This window comes from Rattus norvegicus, chromosome 19 (genome assembly GCF_021556685.1).
Source record: "Rattus norvegicus strain SHRSP/BbbUtx chromosome 19, alternate assembly SHRSP_T2T, whole genome shotgun sequence".
Taxonomy (NCBI): Eukaryota; Metazoa; Chordata; class Mammalia; order Rodentia; family Muridae; genus Rattus; species Rattus norvegicus.
In genome coordinates, this window is record NC_141552.1 from 23376104 (window position 1) to 23398609 (window position 22506).

General features: G+C 44.4%; 2 protein-coding genes across 5 annotated transcripts in view; one reads left to right on the forward strand and one right to left on the reverse strand.

Annotated features, from left to right (window-relative positions):
* LOC147999157 (disks large homolog 5-like) overlaps nucleotides 1-22506 on the forward strand; it is a 115540-nt gene that overhangs the window by 60743 nt on the left and 32291 nt on the right. The window lies entirely within an intron of this gene.
* LOC147999160 (disks large homolog 5-like) overlaps nucleotides 1-22506 on the reverse strand; it is a 46489-nt gene that overhangs the window by 3095 nt on the left and 20888 nt on the right. Inside the window, exons 1-3 of one of the 4 annotated variants that reach the window (XM_087596400.1) lie at nucleotides 10728-10969; nucleotides 1475-1784; nucleotides 248-407 (exon numbers count right to left, since the gene is read on the reverse strand). In XM_087596400.1, the coding sequence (XP_087452526.1) occupies nucleotides 248-407; nucleotides 1475-1556 (242 nt within the window). In that variant the 5' untranslated portion in view covers nucleotides 1557-1784; nucleotides 10728-10969. Of the gene's footprint in view, nucleotides 1-247; nucleotides 408-1474; nucleotides 1785-10727; nucleotides 10970-22506 lie in introns of those variants that run through there. The other 3 variants (XM_087596398.1, XM_087596402.1, XM_087596401.1) reach the window with 3 other exon arrangements.

Genomic DNA, 22506 nt, shown 5'->3' on the forward strand with positions numbered 1-22506 from the left:
AAACTCACAGCACCTAGAACCTTGCAAAGCTACCACCTGTCAAGGGCTTTCCAATTGTACACTGGGAACTCATGCTCCAGTGACTTTACCCCTGAAATTTTCACTCAGATCACAAGTTCAGATTTTCAACAGGCAGAATCAGAGAGTTCATTTTCAATCTCACTCCTCAGTAAGGGTCAGGTTCTGAATCTCCTCTCTATGGGAGATGAGGTTTAGAACAAGGTCCTTTGTTTGGAGCAATGCATACCTCTTGTTCATGGATCCACCTGTCACATAAAGGAGGCGATCTGTCAGCTCATTTCTCTCCTTGGTAGTTAGCTCCAGTTCTCTATTCAGCCTCTCCTCTTCCTCGTTGGCCTGCACCTTGTTTAGGATATTTTCAGGGGATGACGTCTGTCTGCAGGCCTCTATAGGTAGAAGAACACAAGTGAACCCGCATGGGGTGAATGCATAGAGCATACACAGACTACAGTGAGGTCCAAACAGGAGAACATGCTTGGAAGCCAGTGTCACTGCAAGGAGTTTGGTCTATGTGTAAGAGGCATCCTAAGTGGATCACAGTTCCCCCACTACTATATAGAGACCAAGAGATGTAAGCAGCCAGGTGTTCCCTATGCCCGCCCACACAGGCTTACAAGTACCAGAGAGATGCCTTCTCCACGATTATTATCAGGTATGCAGGCTACAACCTGGTTTCAGGACCCTCACCCCTCTGGTTTCAGAAGTCAGATCATCAATTCAGCATCCACAATGACTTGATTGATCAGGGATACTCAGATATCCTACACTGTTACTCTAGTCCAATAACTTTGCATTAAAAAGTCATGTAGTGGGAGGGCATGGTCAACAGACTTATTAATTCCCCCTACTGAAATGACAAATGCCCCAGAAGTGCCAATAGGTTACAGGCTCTTTCTCTACCTGCTCCATATAGTTTGGCTACTGTAGAAAAATATCTGCCACACAGAACCTCTAATATATGAAGTTAAGATTGGCCCCGTCAGCCAGAGGTAGTCAGAGGAGTTCTAAGAATATAAGGTCATGGCCAGGAGCACAGTTCTCTCCCTCTTACTACTGTCAGATAGTCACTGAATTTAAAGAAGCAATGAAAGTGAAGTACATTGATGCCCTGTTTAATTCAGAAAAGTTATACCCTCCATGACTCCTGGTGGTGTTATAATATCAATTTAACATACCGAATGCACTGTAAAAGTAAAGACTAGAAGTTCACCCAATAATAGCAGAGGCAGTGCCATATCCTCCATGTGATTATGGAGAAACTAATGATGTGAAAACCTTCACTTTCAGGAATTGTGATAATCATGGAATTCAATATCTGTGGAGATGTTCCAGTGGTTGTGGCCCATTACTAAAACGGCCAGCGGAAGACCCACACACACACCCCTGACAGGAAGCTCAACATACACTGCCCAGAACTTACTCCACATTCCCCATGTCCTGTGTCCATCATTACCTTTAGGTTTCGTTTGCTTCACTCTAGACTCTTCTCTAACAACATCAACTCTCCCAAAGCACCTACAAAGACGGGAAAACATGTCTGTGGATATATCCTTTGGACACTAAGAGAAAAAGTAGGGAATTGGTTGTCACAACGATACTGGTGACATCACAGGGATTCCAAGGTCTCTCTAGGAGACAATAGAATGTCCACGAAGGGACGGCTGATGTCACGGAGAACAGACTTTGCCTCCCTGCTAATGTTCTCCCTGTACTGAGCAAAAGCTGATGGACCCTTTTCAGGGGACTTCCCTGTGGCATAGCCACTGAGCACCACATGCTTCCAAAGCCAAATTTGACTCTAGGCTTGATTGGAAAAACCTAAGTCATTGCTATGTATCTAAATGAGTGCTTCCTCCCCAATCCCTGCACAGAAATGTTTCATCCTACCTCAAATTCTCCTCAGTCAGCAATATTACCCATTAAAGATTACTGAGAAATCACACCAGTTCCTATAAGTAGCCAAAGAGGTCTCCTGTCTCATCATGTGCAGGTGCATGAAATCACACCCAGAAATAACCTGTAGGATAGGTGGCAATGTGGGTGTGTGTTATAGGTACAACCTGAAGCTTTGTGCTTAACATTTGACAGTTGCCACCAGATTCTTTAGGAGAAAGAATTGCATTCATTATGGTCCTGGCAACAATGTGGTGATGTGTTAGGAGAGGAAACTGAAATATTGGATCCACCAGTGAATGCACCCTCAGGCTGAGTGTGGGGCTCTCCTCTTTGCACTTAAGTTACCAAAGCAGGATTGCTTACAGGCCTCTCTAAGCTATAACGTGTGATTTCATCTGAAAAATAAAATAGTCAGCAGATGTGGGGGGGGGTGCAGCCAAAGGAGTAGGAGAAGCCTAGAGACATAACTCAGTGGACAGAGTAAGAAACAACATCTTCACTCCTGTTTCATGGATCACCCCACAAAACACAAAAGCATGTATCGTACTAAAAAAAAAAGCCAGTTATTTTATTGAATGCATACACTAATACTGTTTACAGTATTAGTAGCAAAGCTCAGATTTTGGGGGCAGATCCATGACTTGAACTATCTTCCTGACAACATATAAATCAATCAATCAATCAATCAATAAATAAATAAATAAATAAATAAATAAATAAGAAAAAAAACCACAAAAATAAAAAACACAAAAAGCACAAGCCTCTCATGTGATGTTACAGAAGAGTGATCCAGTGGTCACTTCTGACCAGGCCATTTTAGCTATGACAGTGCATAGTGACCCTTAATTTGATGGGTCCTATATAAAGCTTTGTGCAATATTCTCATTTTAACAAACCTCATCCAGAACATACATAACGACACAGGATATGATTGCCATGTCCTTGCTGTGTATCAAGTTATTTTTCTGTGTCCTGATTGTCAGGCATATTACACCACCAATCTGAGATGGCTGGTAGACTTGGAAGAAAGTGGATATGAAAGATCCCCGTTTGATATCAGTACAGCCATTTCTTAAGCATGAGAATCTTTTAAGCTGGCCCTCGCTTAGCCCCTAGACGTTAGACAATAGACCAGAAAGTACAGAAAGCACATTCCCACCCACTCTCTAGGAAGCTGCCCGACCATAAGAACAGAGGATATAGAACATATTTACTGCAGGGCAATTACAAGACAGGAAACATCTCTGGGAAGCTGACTGATCACTATAGAAGTGAGATGTCCTTGGTACTGAATGCAGCTGTGCTATAGGCTGACATCGCTATAGCCTTGTCCTGGGAACCCCAGAACAGAAACACCTGCCAAGACAGATATCCTTGGTCCTTGTCCTGGGAACCCCAGGATAAGAAAACATATATCAAGTCAGACATCCTTCCTACTGAAATAGCTACATTGATGTGGTTACGGCCTTATCCCAGGACGAGAAACATCTGCCTAGTTATCCTTGGCACTGAAATAGCTGAGCTAATGAAACTGTGTGATCATAAATGACTGTTTAAGCTGTACATTTCTGTTGTTTGAGGCTCCTCACATCCCTCCTCGTGAGGACCGTGTCGAGCCCCAGTGCATTGGTATCCCAAAGTAAACCTCTTGTTTTTACATCAAGACTGAGTCCTGTGTGTTCATGGGGTGGTGATTGTCCTCAGGACTGGAGCGAGAGTCTCCTCTGTCTGAGGGTCTTTCAGATAAAGCTATAGTTGTGGGTTACACACCTCAATTCTCATTGGCTAATGCTGTCCTCACAGTCCTTGGAGGCCCCTTTGTAAGACTACCTGTTGGAAAGTAGAAGCAGCTTTATTTGAGCTCAAAGTGAACCTGACGAGCAACGTAGAGAACAAGATGGGGTAATTGAGAACCTGTCTAAAACCAGCACAGAAACCCACCCTTCATTCAAAGCATCATCTACCAATTCTTGAATTTTTACCATTCTCTGCCAACCAGTCTTTCATTCAGGAAAGGTAGAAAAAAACTGGAAATGATCTTTTTATTCTAAGGACCTTGATCTGTCTTTCCTTAGGTCCACGTTAAGAACAAATGAAATGGGTATCACCATCTGAACAACTTAGTATCACCTACTCAGCATTTCTAGCCTAATACTGTGCCTATGGCAATCTCAAGCTTCCCTGAGTGTTGCTGCCCCAGCAAGAAGAATGAAGAACTGAGGTCAAACCCCACTTAACCTTTCAAGGGGTTAGAAGAAAGCCATCAGAGATACTGCACTTCTTTGTCCTTAGATTAAATCAAGATGATACAACGTGAATCTATTGGGATATTCAACCATACATCTTCCTCACAACCCCACCTATCTGAGTTCATTGCTTGGCAGAATTCATGCCCCACCATCCGAGATATTTCTTGATTCATTGCTGCCAAGGGCCAGGTTTCCTGAATTTTGTTTTTTGTAGAATTGGGTGTAGTCAATCATAGTTGCCCTCTGTAAGAAATGACAAATATCTATAATAACTGACCACACTGGACTTGTGTATACAAGTACAGTGGTGGAAAATTCAGCATAACTGAGGAGTGGGAAATCACCACTGTGTCCTGGCCTTTCTCTGCCCATATCACAGCTCACAGGCGGCTGGGGCAAACCTTGAGTTCCTCTGTAGAAACAGAGTGATGTTGAATGGACACTGAGCAGGCAGAGCAACACAGCTGAGGCAACTCAATTCCAGCAACAAATGCATTATGTGTTTCCCATCTTAACAGCTCCTTTTGAGGACTTGTCCCCACACCTAGCTTAAACACAGCAATTTTCATACATGCCTGCCTGCTATTTCATATTGTTGCTGTAATACGCCTCCACATCATAGATTTCAAAAAAGAAAGAAAATAAACCTGACAGTGAGAAAGGTGATGCTTGTCAACATCTAGTGTGTTGGGGGCCCAGGTATGGTCACAAATAACCAGGACACAGGGGATGCAAAGCAAAGGCAGATGCAACTGCATGCAGCTGCAAGTTTATTAACCCTTATACAGGCATGAATATGGATTACCTCACTTTCCCTTTTGGCAAGATATAATAAGATCGTTATTCCCATGATATCAGGAACGACTGAGGCAAGACTAGGCAAAGAAGTGAGAATAAGCAAAGACTTCTCCTTAAAATATCTGTATAGCAAGTCACCCCTCTTGCTAGTATCACAATCTACTTGTCATACCCCAGAGAGCATGAGAGCCACTTCCACAAAAAACGGACACAGTACAGCATAGTGTAAGGTAAAGTGAGAAAAACATTTTCTTCTCAAGGGCAGCGTTCCAGCCCCTGCTTGCATCTCTCAGCCGTCTTTCCTTGATCCTGTCTGGGAAGTGTATCTCAATGATTCCTCAATTTCTCTCTTTGTCCTTTTGTTTTAAAAGTAACACTTTCTATAACATAGCTAATTGTCCTTGAAGGGGTTTAATCATGCAAAAAGAAAGCAATATAATATATAATGTATGCAACCTTTGATGAGTGTATCTATTTTCTTAGGGGTATTATTCAGATACCTTCCCAGATCTGGATTTAACTTTGGTAATTGTTATCTGTCTACAAAATCAACAATATCGAATGAATATTCCAGTTTTCTGGCGTAAAGTCCTCGGGAGTAAGAACTAATGATTTTGGAATTTGCTCGGTGTCTATTGTTATGTCCCTCATTTCATTTCTGATTTTTAATTCATGTATTGTCTCTCTTGTGCATTGTTAGTTTGAGGAAGGGGTTGTCTCTCTTGTGGATCTTCTCAAAAAAAAAAAAGAGGAAGAAAAGAAAAAGACAGCTCTTGCTTTCCTTGACTTTGTATTTTTCTCTTTGTTTCTAAAGGCTTGATTTCAACCCTGAGTTTACTCCTTTCATCAGATCCTACCAGACTCTCTATGGGATGAGGCTTTGCCTCACTTGGTAACAGCAGCATGGAAAAAATGAAGCTTCTGCTGATCTCTGTTGTGGTGTTGCACATCACAATCTCACCGAAAACCATGCATAGCCTGGTTTTAGGCTCTATTAAAGCAGCCCAGTATTTCAGTGTTACCTGCAAAATGCCATGGAACGGTAGTAACATAATTCTGCATGCACATCGACAGGTTTCTCCACGGTCTTCTGGGTCATTTGATAATAATTTATAGTGAGTTCATGGATGAACACACACACACACAAACACACACACACACTTTACTTACATGGTGCATATTCTTTGCACACCAAAAATAAAGTGAGCGTTACTGAAAATGCACCAATAGTGCAATCGATGGAGGGAGCTGTGGGGAAGCTGGGGCTTAGAGTTACTTAAAAGACCGGATGCAGATTCTCCTATTGGAGGAGAAACTTGATAGACAATGTGGTTCTTTATTTTCTTTCTCTAGAGCACACAGGACTAGGGTGGCAGCTAGGGCTTTGAGCATGTTTGGCAAGTACTGTAGCACTGAATTAAATCCTAGGGCTGGAACCCTATTAATCGTCTACAACAATTACAGGGCAGGCTGGATGACGACACTCAGCTGACAATGTGGACATCTCAAGACAGTCACTGGACAATGGCTGACACACTTGTCTGAAGACTGGAAATGTTTCTCGATCTTGGAGAGGAAAGAAGGACCCTCCAACTACACTGAACTCTAAGGAAGTTTATTCAGGTGAGGGATGACAGGGACTGTTTTGTCTCACGTCACACATGTCAGTAGAAAATACCCTAGGTATTGGATGCTGCTGTTAGCATTAACAGAACAAAGCCCATAGTGTTGGGAAGGATAATAAATTATGAGTAGGATTAGAAAACCCCAAGCCTCTTCCAGGTTCTAGGAGAGCAAAAAAAAAAATACCACGAAATACAGCATTAATGTGATAGTTTGGTTAAATCTAGTTACTAGTTTCTATTGTGATACCTATTGTCAGTGCCTGCCCCGACAGTGTGTGAATATCAGGTGTAGGTTTGTGGGGTTGAAAGAAAACACTTACACGGGTCACCCCTTTTTAGCGAGTGCCACCAAGGCTTTACTGAGATCTCCTTATATACCAGAGGCAAAAGCCGTGGAAAATCAACAAGGCATGTGAAAATCCCCAAACAGGAAAATAGGACAAGTCTGTGTGGTGAAAGTTCCAGCCCAATCAGGGGCATAAACAGCTTCTTAAAAACAAGAAGCAGGAAAGCTCAGTGGGGAGGAAGGGTGCCATGGAAAATCCCAGCCCCAAATCAGGGGCTAAGAGCAGCTGTCAAAGGTGTAAACAATTTCTTCCTATAGCAGGCTGAAAGGCTCAGCGAGGGGGGAGGGAAACACCAAGGTAGGGCCCAACAGGAGCCTTCACTGGTGGCTCTAATGTTTCACTTTCCTCTGCCAACTGGCCTCCACACTGTTTCTAGCACCATAATGATTTCAAGTCTTCCTCCTAAGGAATTTTGTGGCAACCGTTGAATGCTAAGCACAAGGCTTCATGAGTGTTCCCCTAACACACACCCATGTTGCAACCTTCCATGCAGGCTATTTCTTGATGTGATTTCAAGCACCTGTACATAATAAGACAGGAGAACATTTTGACTGCATATTCAAACTGGTATTATTTCTCAGGAATTTTTAATGGCTAATATTGGTGAAGGAGGATAATTTGAGTTAGGATGAGACATTTTTGGGCAGGATTTGGAAGGAAACATTCATTTAGATGCATAGGAATTACTAAGGTTTTTATAATCAAGCCTAGAGGAAAATTTGGCTTTGGAAGCAGGAGGTGCTCAGTGGCTCTGCTCCAGGAAAGTCTCCTGGAAAGGGCACCTCTGCTTATGCTCAGTACAGGAAGAACATTAGCAGGGAGGCAAAGTCTGCTCCCCATGACATCTGCTGTCCCTTCTTGGACATTCTATTGTCTCCTAGAGAGTTCTGGCATCCTCTGTCACCAATGTTGTAGTGACAACCAGTGCCCTAGTTTCTCTCAGTCCGAGTCTGGCAGATACATCCTAAGACATGTTTTCCAGTCTTAGATGTTTTGGGAGGGCGAATGTCAATTGTGGAGAGACTAGAGTGAAGGAGTCTGACCTTTCGTCTCAAGGAAATGATGGACAAAGAAAGTGGTTCTGGGGAATGTGGAGTAAGTTCTGGGCAGTGTCTTTTGAGCTTTCTGTGGAGGTGGGGTGGGGGGAGGGATGGTGGGGGTCCTGCAGGCTTAAGTTGACCTTTCTAGCAATTGGCCACAACAACTGGAGCATCTGCAAAGGAATTGAATTTCAATGAATATCACAATTCCTGAAAGTCATGGATTTCAGAACATTAATTTTCCCATCCCCAAAGAAAGGATATGGTAAGGCCAATGCTACTATTCTGTGAACTTCTGGCCTTTACTTTTAAAGTTGATTTGTGGCTTGTTTTTTGTTTGTTTATTTATTTATTTAGTGGGTAATATTATTTATTGCCAAAGTCAAACATCTGGGTTACATCCTGGGACCCACATGACAGAAGGAGAGAAATGGCTCCTGAAAGTTGTTTGGTCATGTACTGCACACACACACACACACACACACACACACACACACACACACACACACTCACACACACACACAGACACTCACACTCATACACACACAAACTTTTACGCAATAGTAATTTTTCTTAGAGTCTGATATAATTGGTTCTAATACAAAGACAGCCTGAGTGTAGTTACTATATGATTAAATAGTACTCATGCTCTCAGGAACAGAGTTTAAAGTTTATAGGTACCTAATAAACTTGCATTGGGACATATAAAGAACATTTAAATGTTCAGCAGAAATACAAAGAACAACTAATTTAATTTGTTAAAAGTGAAAGCTTATACAATTCTGAAGGTTTTTATGCTGGTTTTATTATACATGTAACTATGAAAAGAAAACATACATACTTGATCAATGAAATGAGGAAGAGTGATTTAATGAACAGAAAAATGGATGGTACTTCAAAATTTCCATGATTACATATTATCTATTTAATTCCCTCCACAATAGCAAGAAACGGACATTATTATTTATGCGACATTACAGATACATAAACCGAGAAAATATTGTTTGGCCTGATTTTCTGAGCTTTTTAAAGGTTTAGTTAATTGACAGAGCTGTGGTTTAAAATTAGGGTCCATATTCTTCTGTTTTAAATGTGTGACACTTTTCTCTTTTTTTCTCCATCTTTTAAATTGGGTATTTCTTATTTATATTTCAATTGTTATTACCTTTCTGGGTTTCCAGGCAAACATCCCCCTAACCCCTCCCCCTCCCCTTCTCTATGGGTGTTCCCCTCCCCATCCTCCTCCCATTACCACCCTCCCCCCAACAAGCCCCTTCACTGGGGGTTCACTCTTGGCAGGACCCAGGGCTTCCCTTTTATTTCTAGTGGGTGCTGCTCTCCCTGCTCCGTGGGAAGTGGATGGGGGGAAGGCCCGGGCCTGAGGTGAGTTGGAACTGGGGTAGAAAGGCATAGGGCCTCCTAGGTGAGAATGCCAAACCACCACTGCTGCTGCAGCCACCATGGAGAAGCCCTTGTTCCTGCTGCAGGGAGGAGAGTCTGGTGCCCACAAGATGGCTGAAGGGGAGCTGAGAGTGGACAGCTTCTTCACCCGCCTGCTGGAGGTATGAGGATATCCTCCAGGAAAAATTGTGCAGATGACTGAAGCAGAAGTCCGAGGGCTGTGTATCACGTCTCGTGAAATCTTTCTTAGCCAGCCAACAGCTGTGAACACAGGTTTCTTTTGGAGAGCAGGCCTGTGCAGGCCCAGAACCTAGGTGGGACAGTTCAAGCTACCCTTTTTCCATGGCCAATCTCAGATCATATTCAGAAAGTATTTCTTGGGCTAAAGAGATGGCTTAGTGGTTAAGAGCACTGACAGCTCTCCCAGAGGTCCTGAGTTCAAATCCCAGCAACCACATGATGGCTCACAACCATCTGTAATGAGATATGATGCCCTCTTCTGGTGTGTCTAATGACAGTCACGGTGTACTTGTATATAATAAATAAATAAATAAATAAATAAATAAATAAATAAATAAATCTTTAAAAAAAGAGTATTTCTTCCAGGTGATGGATTTCCAATTTATGGAATTGAACTAACTTACTCATGGTGGAAGTGACACAGAGAGTTAAAGTACAGAAGGAATAATCCAGAATGTCCACCAACAGTTGCTGTCACACCAGGACTTTTAAAAGCTCAGCTGCTAGAGAAGCAATGTAGTCTTTGGTTATTCTCAAGCTTAGGTCTTCTAGTCATTATAAGCTGACCATGACACAAAAAGAGTCATCTATATCAAAATAGAGAATAGTAACTAGATTCACACCACACTATCACATTACTACTGTATTTGAGGTTCTCAGTTACTATCTAAGAACCTGGAAGAGGCCTGGGTCTTGCTACACATACTCATAATTTATGTCCCCATTGTCAACTGAGATTCTTCATGCAGCCTGGGGTCAAGGAGGTCATCCCACAAAGCACAAAACACCCATCTCAGATAAACATGTATGGTTTATTGAATCCAAAACATCCATGAATTTCAGGACACAATTAAATGTTGAAACCTAAGGATAATAGATAGAGAAGAGAATTAAGATTTCTAGTTCATAGATCCAGTAAACACCTTCAACAAATCATAGCAGCAAACTTCCATAAGGTAAAGAAAGAAAAGGCCATAAAGGTACAACAAGCCTACAGAACATCAAACTAATTGTACCAGAAAAATTCCTCCATTCACATAATAATTAAAACGCTAAATGCACAGATCAAGAAAGAACATTAAAAGGGGTAAGGTATAAATATCTAGTAACAAATAAATTCAGACGTATCTGAATTACACCAGACTTCTCAACAGAGATTCTAAAAGTCAGAAAATCTTGGGCAGATGTACTGCAGACACAGGCTCCTATATCCAGCATAATCCTCAATCACCATAAAAGGAGGAACCAGGATATTTCATGACAAAACCAAATTTAAACAATTCTTTTCTGTAAGAAAGCACAACAGAGGCTAACAGGACGAAAACTCCAAGACAATAAACTGAACTATACCCAAGAAAAACCAAGAAATTAATCTTCTCTCAATAATTTAAAAAAAGAGAAGCACACAAACATAATTTCACCAATAACCAGAAAAAGAAGAGAATGCAGCAATCATTGGCTTTAATATCTGAACAGATCTTCTTTCCCTAATCCCCAAGCTCCCAGGGGCCAAACTGCCAGCCAAAGTGTATGCAAGGATGCTCTATGGTTCAAGGTGAGGCCTGTAGCCCCACCAAAGGCAGATCCTAGAGGTGTGAGGTGGGAATGGATATGTGTGGGTGGGGGAGCACTGTCATATAGGCAAAGCTGAGCAGAAATGGAATGTAAATATGATGAGGGGAGTGTGGAAAGCAGGACAATAGTTGAAATGTAAATAAATAAAATAACCGATTAATAAAAAATAGCCAAAAATAAAATAACAAGTAAAAAGGTAAATGAAAATTAAACCAAACCAACCAACCAAACAAACAAAAATCCCTGAAGTGGATTGGCCTAATTCTGCTTGTATTTTAATGCTAATTTGTGGAACTCAGGACTGGTTAACCCCAAATAACTGACCCTGTTCCCAGTTAACTGTGATTATAAAGAAGCCAACAGCCAACAGCTGCACAGCAGAGAGATGGGGGAGGGGAGTTTCTGAGGGCTTTGCTAGAGAGGATCATGAGGAGGGAAGAAGGAAGAAGAAGCTGCCAAAGAATAAAGGAAGAACGTGTGTGATGGAGAGGAGAGAGGAAGAGGACAGCAGCCATGGTTAAGGGAGAGGAGAGCCTGGTCCTGAGGGCTGTCCAAGTGCAACAAAGAGCAGCCAAGATGCTCCACAGTCAGTAAGAGTTGAGCATTATTGTTTGGAAAGTAGATCTCGTACCATGGAAGGCAGGCAGCTGCACAGCTACTGTGTTACTAATGCACACTAAAATAAATTTAACAAAATATGTATAACCAGTAAGACAGCTCTGTAGAGGATCCTAAAAGGAATACTTTAGTTTGAAGGGAAGGACAAAATACCAGAGAACACAGGGGATAAATTAATAAAACTAGGAAAGTTAATCAAAGAAGACTGTGAAAACCACAAAAATTAACAAAATGACAAAATTTAATACATAGGTTTAAATAATAATTACATATCACTAAACTCAATATCTAGGGTGGTGGGGCATGAATTCTGCCATGGTCTGAACTCAGAAAGGTGGGGTTGGGAGAAACATGTCTGGTTAAATAGTCCACCCACATTGTGTCAACGTGATTTAATCTAAGGACAAAGAAGTGGAGCATCTCTCACGGCTTTCTTCTAACCCCTTGAAAGGATCACTAGGGTGTGGCCTCAGTACTTCATACTTCTTGCTAGGTCATCGAAACTCTGGGAAGCTTGAGATTGTCATAGCACAGTATTAGGCTAGATATACTGAGTAGATGATACTAAGTTGTTCAGATGGTGATACCCATTTGCATGTGTTCTTAATGTGGACCTAAGGAAAGAGAGATCAAGGTCCTTAGAATAGAAGGAACATTCCCAGTCCTTTTCTACCATTCCAGACTGAAAGGCTGGTAGGGAGAAAGTGGTAAATAATAAAGAATTAATAGATGATGCTTTGAATGAAGGGTTGGTTTTTGTGCTGGTTTTAGACAGGGTTTCAAGTATCCCATGTTGCCCTCTTCCTGGCTGGCCCGGTTCACTTTGAACTCAGATAAACCTGCTTCCACTTTCCAATAGATAGTCTTACAAGAGGGGCCTCCGAGGTCTCTGAGGACAGCATTAGCCTTTGACAGTTGAGGTGTGTAACCCACAACTATAGTTTTAGCCACTTTGTTCCATGTCTACCAGCTATTTTAGATTGTTGCTGTCTATGCCTGACAATCAAGGACACAGAAAAATAAACTGATACAGAGCAAGGACATGGTGATCACATCCTTTCCTGTTTTCTATGTTCTAGATGAGTTTTGTTAAAATTCCAATATTGCAGAAAGCTTTATATAGGACCCAACATATTAAGGGTCACTATGCACTGTTCTATCTAAAATGGCCTAATCAGAACTGACTACCAGACAACACTTCCTGCGGACTTCCTATGAGAGGTTAAGTTTTTTGTGTTTTTCTCTTTTTCTTTTCTTCCTTTCTTTCTTTCTTCCTTCCTTTCTTTCTTTCTTTCTTCCTTTCTTTCTTTCTTTCTTTCTTTCTTTCTTTCTTTCTTTCTTTCTTTCTTTCTTTCTTTCTTTAGCTTTATAAGTTTAGAGGAATGTATTTTGGGCAGCCATTCTGCCCTTAATATCTTAGCTATGGATGTGATCAATCAGTGTTAGTTTGTGCGTTCAATAAAATGTCCAGTTTTGAATAAGGTAGATGCTTCTGTGTTTTGTGGGGTGACCCACGGTCAATGTCTAGTGAGTTGGGGCCCTGGGTATGGTCGCATACCACCAGGACACAGAGGGTGCAGAGCAAAGGCAGAAGAAACTGCATGCAGTTGCAAGCTTTATTAGTCCTTATAATGCTAGGAATATGCAGTAATACAATTTTCATTTTGTCAAGATACCATAAGATCATTATTCCCAGGATACCAGGAACAACTGAGGGAAGATTAAACAAAGAAATACGAATAAACAAAAGCTTCTTCTCAAAATATTCATATAACAAATCACCTCTCTTATTATAATCAAAATATACTCACCATTACCAAGAGAGCCTGAGAACCACTTCCACAGAAACAGGACACAGCAGAACATAGCTTAAGTCAAAGTGAGAGAAACATTTTACTCTCCAGGGCGGCATTTCAGCCCCTACTTGAATCTGTCACCCGTCCTTTCTTGACCCTGCCTGGGGGCTGCATCTCTATGTCTTAACAATTCCTTCTTTTTTCTTTTGTTTTAAAAGAAACACTATCCATGACATAGCTACATGTCCTTGTAGGGGTTTAGTCATGTAAAAATAAAGCAACATAATACACAATGTACATAAGATTATAGCAAAACTAGCTCCTCCCAAGCTATGGAAAATCCTTTGAAGCCAAGCCTTGGGATCTAATCCTGTCAATGGATCAGCCAAGAATTTAGCTATTTCCATAGGGGTAGTATCTTCTAGCTGTTTACCAAAAGACATTCGAACATCATATTTCAAGGCATTAATTACTTTTGTAGCACTTTCATTACCTTCCAAATAGGCTTTAATTAACTTCCAATCATGTTTCGTATCATTATCCATATATTTATTAACACAGAAGTAGTAGGATTTCAATCATATCTTAAATCCTCATATTTTTCAATAAATAACATGAGGCCTTGCAAGAATCCTCAACCAGTGAGACTGGCCCAGACCTTCTGAGATCCATTCTGCCCCAGGAGAACACAGCAGGTGGTATCAGGACAACACAGAAACTCAAGACTCCAGCCTGATGCAGGGACCGCCTGCTGGGTTAGGAGAAGACTAAGCATCAGGTTCCTGAACGAAAACATCACCCCTGAACACACAGGGTCGCTGTGGCTATGCCTTCAAGGCATCTTCAGCAGCAGCTTAAATGGACTAGGGATAACAATGGGAATCTGCCTGCAGGAGGATGTGAGAATCCTTTTGCTAAGGCTTGATCTCTAGATGTTGCCACAGAAACCCTTGAACTCTTCTTGGAGTACAGTCCAGGCAGAGGCTGAACACAAAACATTCTGATTATGAACTGAGTTTAACAGATAATCTGGAACCTGAAGGCCACAGGCCCAAAGGTCTGCAATGCAGGGGTGAGGTGTCACTGCATGGATGACCACACAGTGCAGGGGTGAGGAGTCACTGCAGGGATGACCACACAGTGCAGGGGTGAGGTGTCACTGTAGGGATGATCACACACTGCAGGGGTGAGGTGTCACTGCAGGGATGACCACACACTGCAGGGGTGAAGTGTGACTGCAGGGATGACCACACAGTGCAGGGGTGAGGTGTCACTGCGGGGATGACCACACACTGCAGGGGTGAGGTGTCACTGCAGGAATGACCACACACTGCAGGGGTGAGGCGTCACTGCAGGAATGACCAACACTGCAGGGGTGAGGCGTCACTGCAGGGATGACCACACACTGCAGGGTGAGGTGTCACTGCGGGGATGACCACACACTGCAGGGGTGAGGTGTCACTGCGGGGATGACCACACACTGCAGGGGTGAGGTGTCACTGCGGGGATGACCAGACTGCAGGGGTGAGGTGTCCCTGCAGGGATGACCAGGAAGCTGACTGAGCTCCTCAGGGCTCTCCCTGTCCTGAATGTGCTTCCCTTCTAGGTGAGCACTGCAGCTTTCAGGGAGCTGGAGGCCTGTGTGGGCAGCAGTAGAAACTGCTAGCCTTGTTATTCACAGCTGAAACTATCACACAGGGCATTCCAGAAGTGAACACCACCAAAGTGGGGCCTTTCACAGCATTCTGGGTAGGATGGCAAAAGCCCCATGACAATTTCGCCTGCGATCCATACCAAATGTCTGCTGTCAGTGCCTGTCTCTTAGGAGCCACCTGGATGATTCAGGGGATGGTCCTAAAGAAAAGGCTTGGCAAAATTGAGGTCCCCAAAGCCAGAGGAGCAGTGAAGAGGTGCCGGGGCCGTAGACCATGGAGACTGACATATGCTGATGCTAGATACCCAGACTCATCCCTGTGTCCAAGTCTGGATGTCACAGAGGCACCTGGCAAAGGTCCCAACACTGTCCTTCAGGATTCCACTGTCTCCCTACTTGCCCTCCACCTCACCCACACCCAGTGGCTCTGGGAGTCAAGGACTTCATCACCTTTTTCGTTTTCTTGTCATATTGCAGGTACTGTGACTCGGCCACTCTTCCTCCTGCAGGAGACACATCATTTGTCACAGAACAGGACTGCTGCACCAGGAAGACCCAGAGCATAACCAGGACCCTGCAGTGAAAAGCAGGACTGGCCCTTCATGCTGAATGACAGGAAAAGCACCCGGCCTTCTCTTTGCTGCAGACTGGATTCCTCAGCCTTCCTGTTATGTACAGGGCACTAGTACCCTTCACAGGATACTTAGTGTTTATAAGACATTTATAGAATTCATCTTGTATATAGGCCATTGGGCTAGGAGCCAGCATCAAGGCATCAAGTAGGAGGAAATACAGAAACATTCTAGGAAGGGACAGCCAGGGGCCAGTGGGATGGCTCAGTGATTGAGGACCAGAGTTCAGATTCCAGCACATGGATGTTCACAGTCATCTGCAGAATCAGATCTAGGGGGTCCCATGGCCTCCCCAGCTCCCAAGCAGCTACATGTGTGCGTCTTAGACACTTCTTACTCACCGTGAAACAACCTAAGCCACAAAACATCCCACACCTTCTTGGATGGGCCCATCCCTGGAGGAGTCTTGTGTGTTCTGGGCTTCAACTCTAGGAAGGCTTGGCCTTGTTTTATAGGATGTCTTATTCCTTATATCAGCAGAGAAAGAAAAAAAAGATCCAGTCCTGGAACCCTAGAGGACACTGCCATGATGTCACTGCTGTGCTGGCATAGGCTTAGAGTTATCTCCATGATCCTTCCGAGTCACCTAGAGCTCAGGGAATGATGGAAAAGTCCATGTGAGTTTGCCCAGCGCTTGCAACCATGAGAAAGCTTGGAAAACACAGGGCACATGTGGTGTTTGATCCTGGGTCAGTTCAACCCTCTTGAGCCTGCAGCTAAGACAAACAGTTACACTGGCCTGAGTTAACAGGCCAGATCTCAGAACCTGTTTGCCAACCATGGAACACTCTGGATCCCTCCTCTCAGCTGGTCCTTCTTCCTCTACACCTCATCCGCCCAAGCTTCTCAAGAAATGAAGCTACCAGGTTAATACAACCACAAACTGAAGGCAGCAAGAGCCTGCAGTCACCCAGTGGCAATGTGGTCAGTCCATATGTCCCCTGTCCCTGCACCGTCGGTACCTGTGAGAGCCATGGCAACCTATTCCCTTCCGAGGTGAGGACAATTATACCCACAACCTTGCTTTCAACAAATCCTGCCTGGGCATTGGTGGGACCCTCATGAGATCAATCTGATGCAGGCTCCTAAGACACTCTGGCTTCCTTTCTGGCTGCTGGAGCTTGGGCACTCTGGCCTGGCCTAATGTAGGATCAGCAACATCCAACTCGGTCAGGCCTCAGCCAGCCCATATTGGGGGCCCTGCTTCACTCCTAGGTGCATTCTTTTCCCACATCTCTCCAGTCTCTCCCTCATCCCTAATTCCCCTTGCCTCTCAGGCCCAGCCCTTCAGTCTCTGATGGAGACTGTCCTGGAAGGACAGGAGCCCCTCCCCTGAGATACTCTCCCACCCCATGCTGCTGGGCTCTGACAACTCTGCCCTTGGGCTGACTCATCTCTACAGGCACAGCCTGCTGCTCCTCTGCCCCTGCAACCCACTTCCTAGCTCTGCTTCACAAAAACACTCTAAGATCTCTACACTGGATTCCTGTTCTATTTTGCTCCCTCTCTGTCCTCCAGAAGTTCTGCTGCTCTCTCTCACCAGAGCAGGACCCACCAAGACACTGATCCTGACCCCAGCAGCCACCAGCAGCCCAGGTCATGGGGCTACTAACAGCTTTGGCCCAGGACTCAGGGCTCCTTCCTTCTTCAGTATCGAGTCCAGGCTGAGACCATCTGGCCTGCTGCTGGGTCCTTGAAACCCTCAGTCTCACAGCCTCTGGGCACTCTGAGCCCTAGTCCTTATGGCTAACAAGTAGCTGCCCAGTCAAGCAACATGGGCCTCACTGACTTCCTGGTGTGCCATGATGCTTTCCCTGCATGGCCGGGGATGACTGCATGCTAGGAATATGTCTGGAACTAGACCTGCAGGTAACACCTGATGGGTTGGCCAGGCTGTCCTCCTACTCCTGTTCTCAGGAGATTCTCCTGACTAAGCCTCCCAAGTGCTGGGATGAGAAGTATATGCCACCATGCCAGCTAGGGGCCTTCAGGTGTGATGAAAGACTGGGATCTGTGGTCCTTTTATTTCCAACAGTGGGGACACCAGTGTTCTGAGCATTCTGTCATCTAGGACTTATATTCCATGTACTTCACATGAACACTGTGAGACTTCTGCACTGGTTACCTGTTCTCTTTGAAACCTGTCTTCAGGTATCTGACAGTGGGAGTCTCCATGAAGTTTTTGTCACCCTGAGAATGTGGCTATATTAATAAGCTCAGGCAGCATGCAAACACAACAGAGGTTACAAACAAGACTACCAGGCTGGGGCCACTAAGTGATAGAGTGCTCCTTTGGCATTGTGAGGGCCCAAGTTCTCTTGCAACCAACATCTGCTGGGGATGTAGCTCAGTGATTAGGCACTTGCCTAGCGTATGTGAGGTCCTGGGCTCCATCTCTAGGACTAAACCCTCAACCCGTACCCTGAACACACCAGGTCCAGGCATCACTGTCAATCCTGAGGGCTTGAGTTTGATCCTTAGGCCCTCTCTGATACAAAAAGAGAAAAAAACTCCCCTGATTTGTGTTTGACCCCCACATGTGTCATGCCCGCCCCACTTCGAGTGTATAATTAAGGAAAGCATGAGTAAGTGGTTGAGAGGCACTCCCTGCCCTTGCAGGAGACCCCAGTTTGCTTCTCAGCACAAACTGCATGTGACTCAGCAGGTCTCAGGGTAGAACTGGATATGTGACCCTGTGCTATAGCACTGTCCAGAGTGGGGACTGCAGCTTCTGAAGAGGAATGCAGGCCTGGCCTCCAGACCTCCACCTTCAAGTCCTGCCTGGACAGCCTGATGCCCTGGCAAAAGAGACTCCATCTCGCCAGAAGAGAACTGCACTCAAATGACACCTCAGTGATTAAAACTATCAGTCCCCAAAGGCATGCCACTGAGCAGAGATAGCCTCAGTCATGCACCTCTGCCCATGCCCAGTTCCTTGTGTCAATAACTCAACCCTTTCATGAACTAGATGGCAATAGATGAGGCAGGATGATCAGTAGTTTACTGGCCAGTCTGGGCTCTATGAGATGCTCTACCTGAAATCAGAACCAGCAAGAAATTCAGCATGAAAGCTCTTTGTAAAGAAGCTCAATGACCCAGTTCAGAGCCTGGGACCCCGCACGGTAGGATAAAGTGACTCCCATGGCTTTTCCTCCACCTTCAACACTCATGCTTTGGCATGCACACCCCTACAAGGAGATCAATACACATGGGATAAAAAATTAAACAGAAACATTAATGAAGACAATGCATACAATGTTTTAAAGGATCCCAGGAACCCTCACTTAGCACTTTCCTTTCCTTTGTCTTGGGAACAGCACCTGCACCAGTGACTGGAGACTTCCTGAAAAAGAGAGAGGAGAGATGCACTGTTCATTCAGCTGGAGAGCTGTGCAAAGACCAGAGCCACCCGCCTTTTTCTGACAGTGGGAGCTGGGCCCAAGTGTGGGCTGTTCCTACTAGAGGCACCACAGGAAGAGGACCACCTTCCTCAAACCTTCCTGGAAGTCAGAGCACTGGCTATGGACGTCCCTCAATCCTCAGAAGATTCTCTTTCAGCAATGGCTCAGAGCCTCTTAGGACAGAGAGGGACCAGAGCTTCCCCCCAAAGCAAGATCCCTGTCTTATCTGACAGTTATGAGGGCTTAGGGATGGGACAAAGGATGTGACAAGGTTACATGTAGCACAGGGCTAGTTTAGTAAGGCAATCAAAGAGGAAAGAATCCTGGAACATTCCTCATCTGTTCTTTTTGCTCTGTTCGTAGGGATGAGGGGCAGTGTGGGGTAGAGGACTAGGACACAGCACAGCCTTCTCTGCTCATGGTGAGCTTTCTAGGCTGCCTGGTCACTGTGACCAGCAACTTTTCAACTGTGCCATTCTACTACCAAGGCTGACACAACTGGTGACCATGTAGCAATAGGACTTTACTGACTTAGCGACATTTGGAATCACACAATGATCATGTGTCACAGAAGAGTTTTTTTTTTTTTTAAGAAAAGGATTTTAAAAAACTATTTATTTTGTCCATATGAGTGAGTACACTGTCCCTGTTTTCAGACACAACAGTAGAGGGTAGAAGATGAGATTAGAAATGGTTATAAGACACAGTGTGGTTGCTGGGGATTGAACTCAGATCCTCTGGAAGAGCAGTCAGTGGTCTTAACCACTGAGCCATCCCTCCAGCCCCAGTATATTGTATTTTCAATGTTGTTTGTTTTTATTTCCTTTTTCACGTATGTCTGTATGGCGTTTCTGTGAGTACAGGTGTGTGTGTGCCTGTGTAAAGGTCAGGGACAACCTGAACACAGGTCCTCACCTTCTACCTCTCGTCTATGGCTGTGTATGCTAGGCTAGCCCTTCCCCCTAATCCTAGAGACTGTCCACTTTAGGCTCCTATCTCCCTGTGGGAAGGGCTGGATGACAGACACTACTGCATCCAGGTTTATGTGGCTTCTAGGGACCTAAACTGTTGTTGGGTTTGTTCAGCATGAAAATAAACACAATTTTCACAGCCCAGGCTGGGCCAGGCAGCGCACAGGTCTTTGCTGCTCTTGCAGAAGACTTGAGTTCAGTCTCCAGCACCCGGGTCAGGTGGCTCACAACCACCTGAGACTCCATGTCCAGGGACTTCCAAGCTCTTCTGGATAAAGCTACATGGCAAAAGCATTGCTGGGAGCTGGAGGCTTCTAGTGTTGGCTTCTCCCTGCAGTAGGGGGCAAATCATGGGCATGTGAGGTAACATGGAACCCTGTACTTCTACAAAGTGCAGAAGCTCCTGATGTCCCTCATGGTGCCCCAGAGCCTGCTCAGCACTCATGGAGGCTTCAGGAACATGGCCTTTTCCTGACCTGTGTGCACTGTGCATCCTCACTCTCTACCCCCTGCTTTTCTGGGTTGGAAGTCTCAAGTGTAGGAGGCGCCAACCATAGGCCTCTTCTCTCAGCATTTCAGCATTTTACCCACTTGACCTTCACCAGGCATCCTTTGCTCTACACAGTTACATCAGCCTGTGAACCTCATCCTCCAGACTCTAATGAAGCAAACACCCATGTGTGTGGAGCTCTCATAGTTAGCCAGGCTAAAGGGGAAGGCAGCAAATCCTTCATGAACTCTAGAGCTCCTGAGGCCTAGGAAAATGTCTATACCGGGGCTAAACTCATGCTGCCCTGTAAGACTACATTTTTCCTTTAAACAGAAGGATGTGTGGTGGTGGTGGCACATGCCTTTGATCCTAACACTTGGGAGGCAGAGGCAGACAGATTTCTGAATTCTAGGCCAGCTTCCTCTACAGAGCTAATTCCAGGTCAGCTACACAAAAAACAACACTGTCTCCAAGGGTAAAACAAAAAGAAAGAAAGAAAGACAGAAAGAAAGAAAGACAGAAAGAAAGAAAGAAAGAAAGAAAGAAAGAAAGAAAGAAATGAAAGAAAGAAAGGAAGGAAGGAAGGAAGGATTCATATTTTGTATACAATGAGATGCCTGCCTGTCTATGCCTGAACCATCATGTTAACTATAATTCTTGTCACATCTGTATTAATTCAAATACTGAAGGCTAAATGGGTAAATCTTAATGACAATACAATTGGGGGGGTGCTGAAGAGATGGTTGGTTTAGTGGCTAAGAGCAGAAGACCCAGGTTCAGTTCCCAGTGTCCACATGGTGGCTCCTATTAGCCTGTAATTGCAATTCTAGGGAATCAGTCTGGACTTCACGGACACCACACATACCACATGGTGCACAAGCATTTATTAGGTGAAACACTCAGGCCCATAAAAATAAGTATATAAAATATATGGTTAACAGACACTGTGATTCAGGAAGTTCTTAGTGACTTTGGTTATCATTTCTCTCTCCTGGAGACCTGTCTTCCTCATGCTCAGCCTCCCTGGCTTCTAGGACATTTCCTAGCTCTGTGGAGCATGAAGTACTCAACACCATAAGCCAAGCATTGCAAAGCCATCTCCACCTTCACTGCTACACCTTCTCCATGGCTGTGTCTAAAGGGAGAGACTTGGAATCCCACAGATGCAAGGCCAAACCTGTTGGGCTATGTGAGCCCAGCCACCAAATAGTCAGATCTACTCCTGTCCTTGGCTATGGCATGAGGCTCTTAAGACAAATTAATCTGAAGGATCTCAACAGCTATGCTGTTAGACCTCTCATTGCTCTGCCCGACCTACAAGCTCCTTTACTGGCTCAAATTCACACCTGAACTCCTCTCCTGCCTCAGCCATCATCAGCTCTTCTATTTCTCTCCACCTGTGCTCTGAAGAATCCACACTAAGGTGGACATTAACCTCTCCATGGACCTCCAGACGTATGCTTGTGATTACTCTTTATTGGCTATTTTGTATTGGTTCGTGGGACCTTCTAGTCTCATGCAGAACACTGCTCACACATTTTGGATCTTACAACACCCTCTTGATTGAGAATCCTGACTAATGACTGACTGAGCCTTCCATGCCTGAAGTCACCCTCTGTCTCCCAGTCCAAGATGAGAATCCCCACCCTAACCCCATGGTGTCCAGTTTCATCTCAGAAGCTAGGCTCTGTACTACCCAATATCATTTGGATCTTGGCCTCTAATTCTCTGTTAAATCGTTCCTCTCTTCTT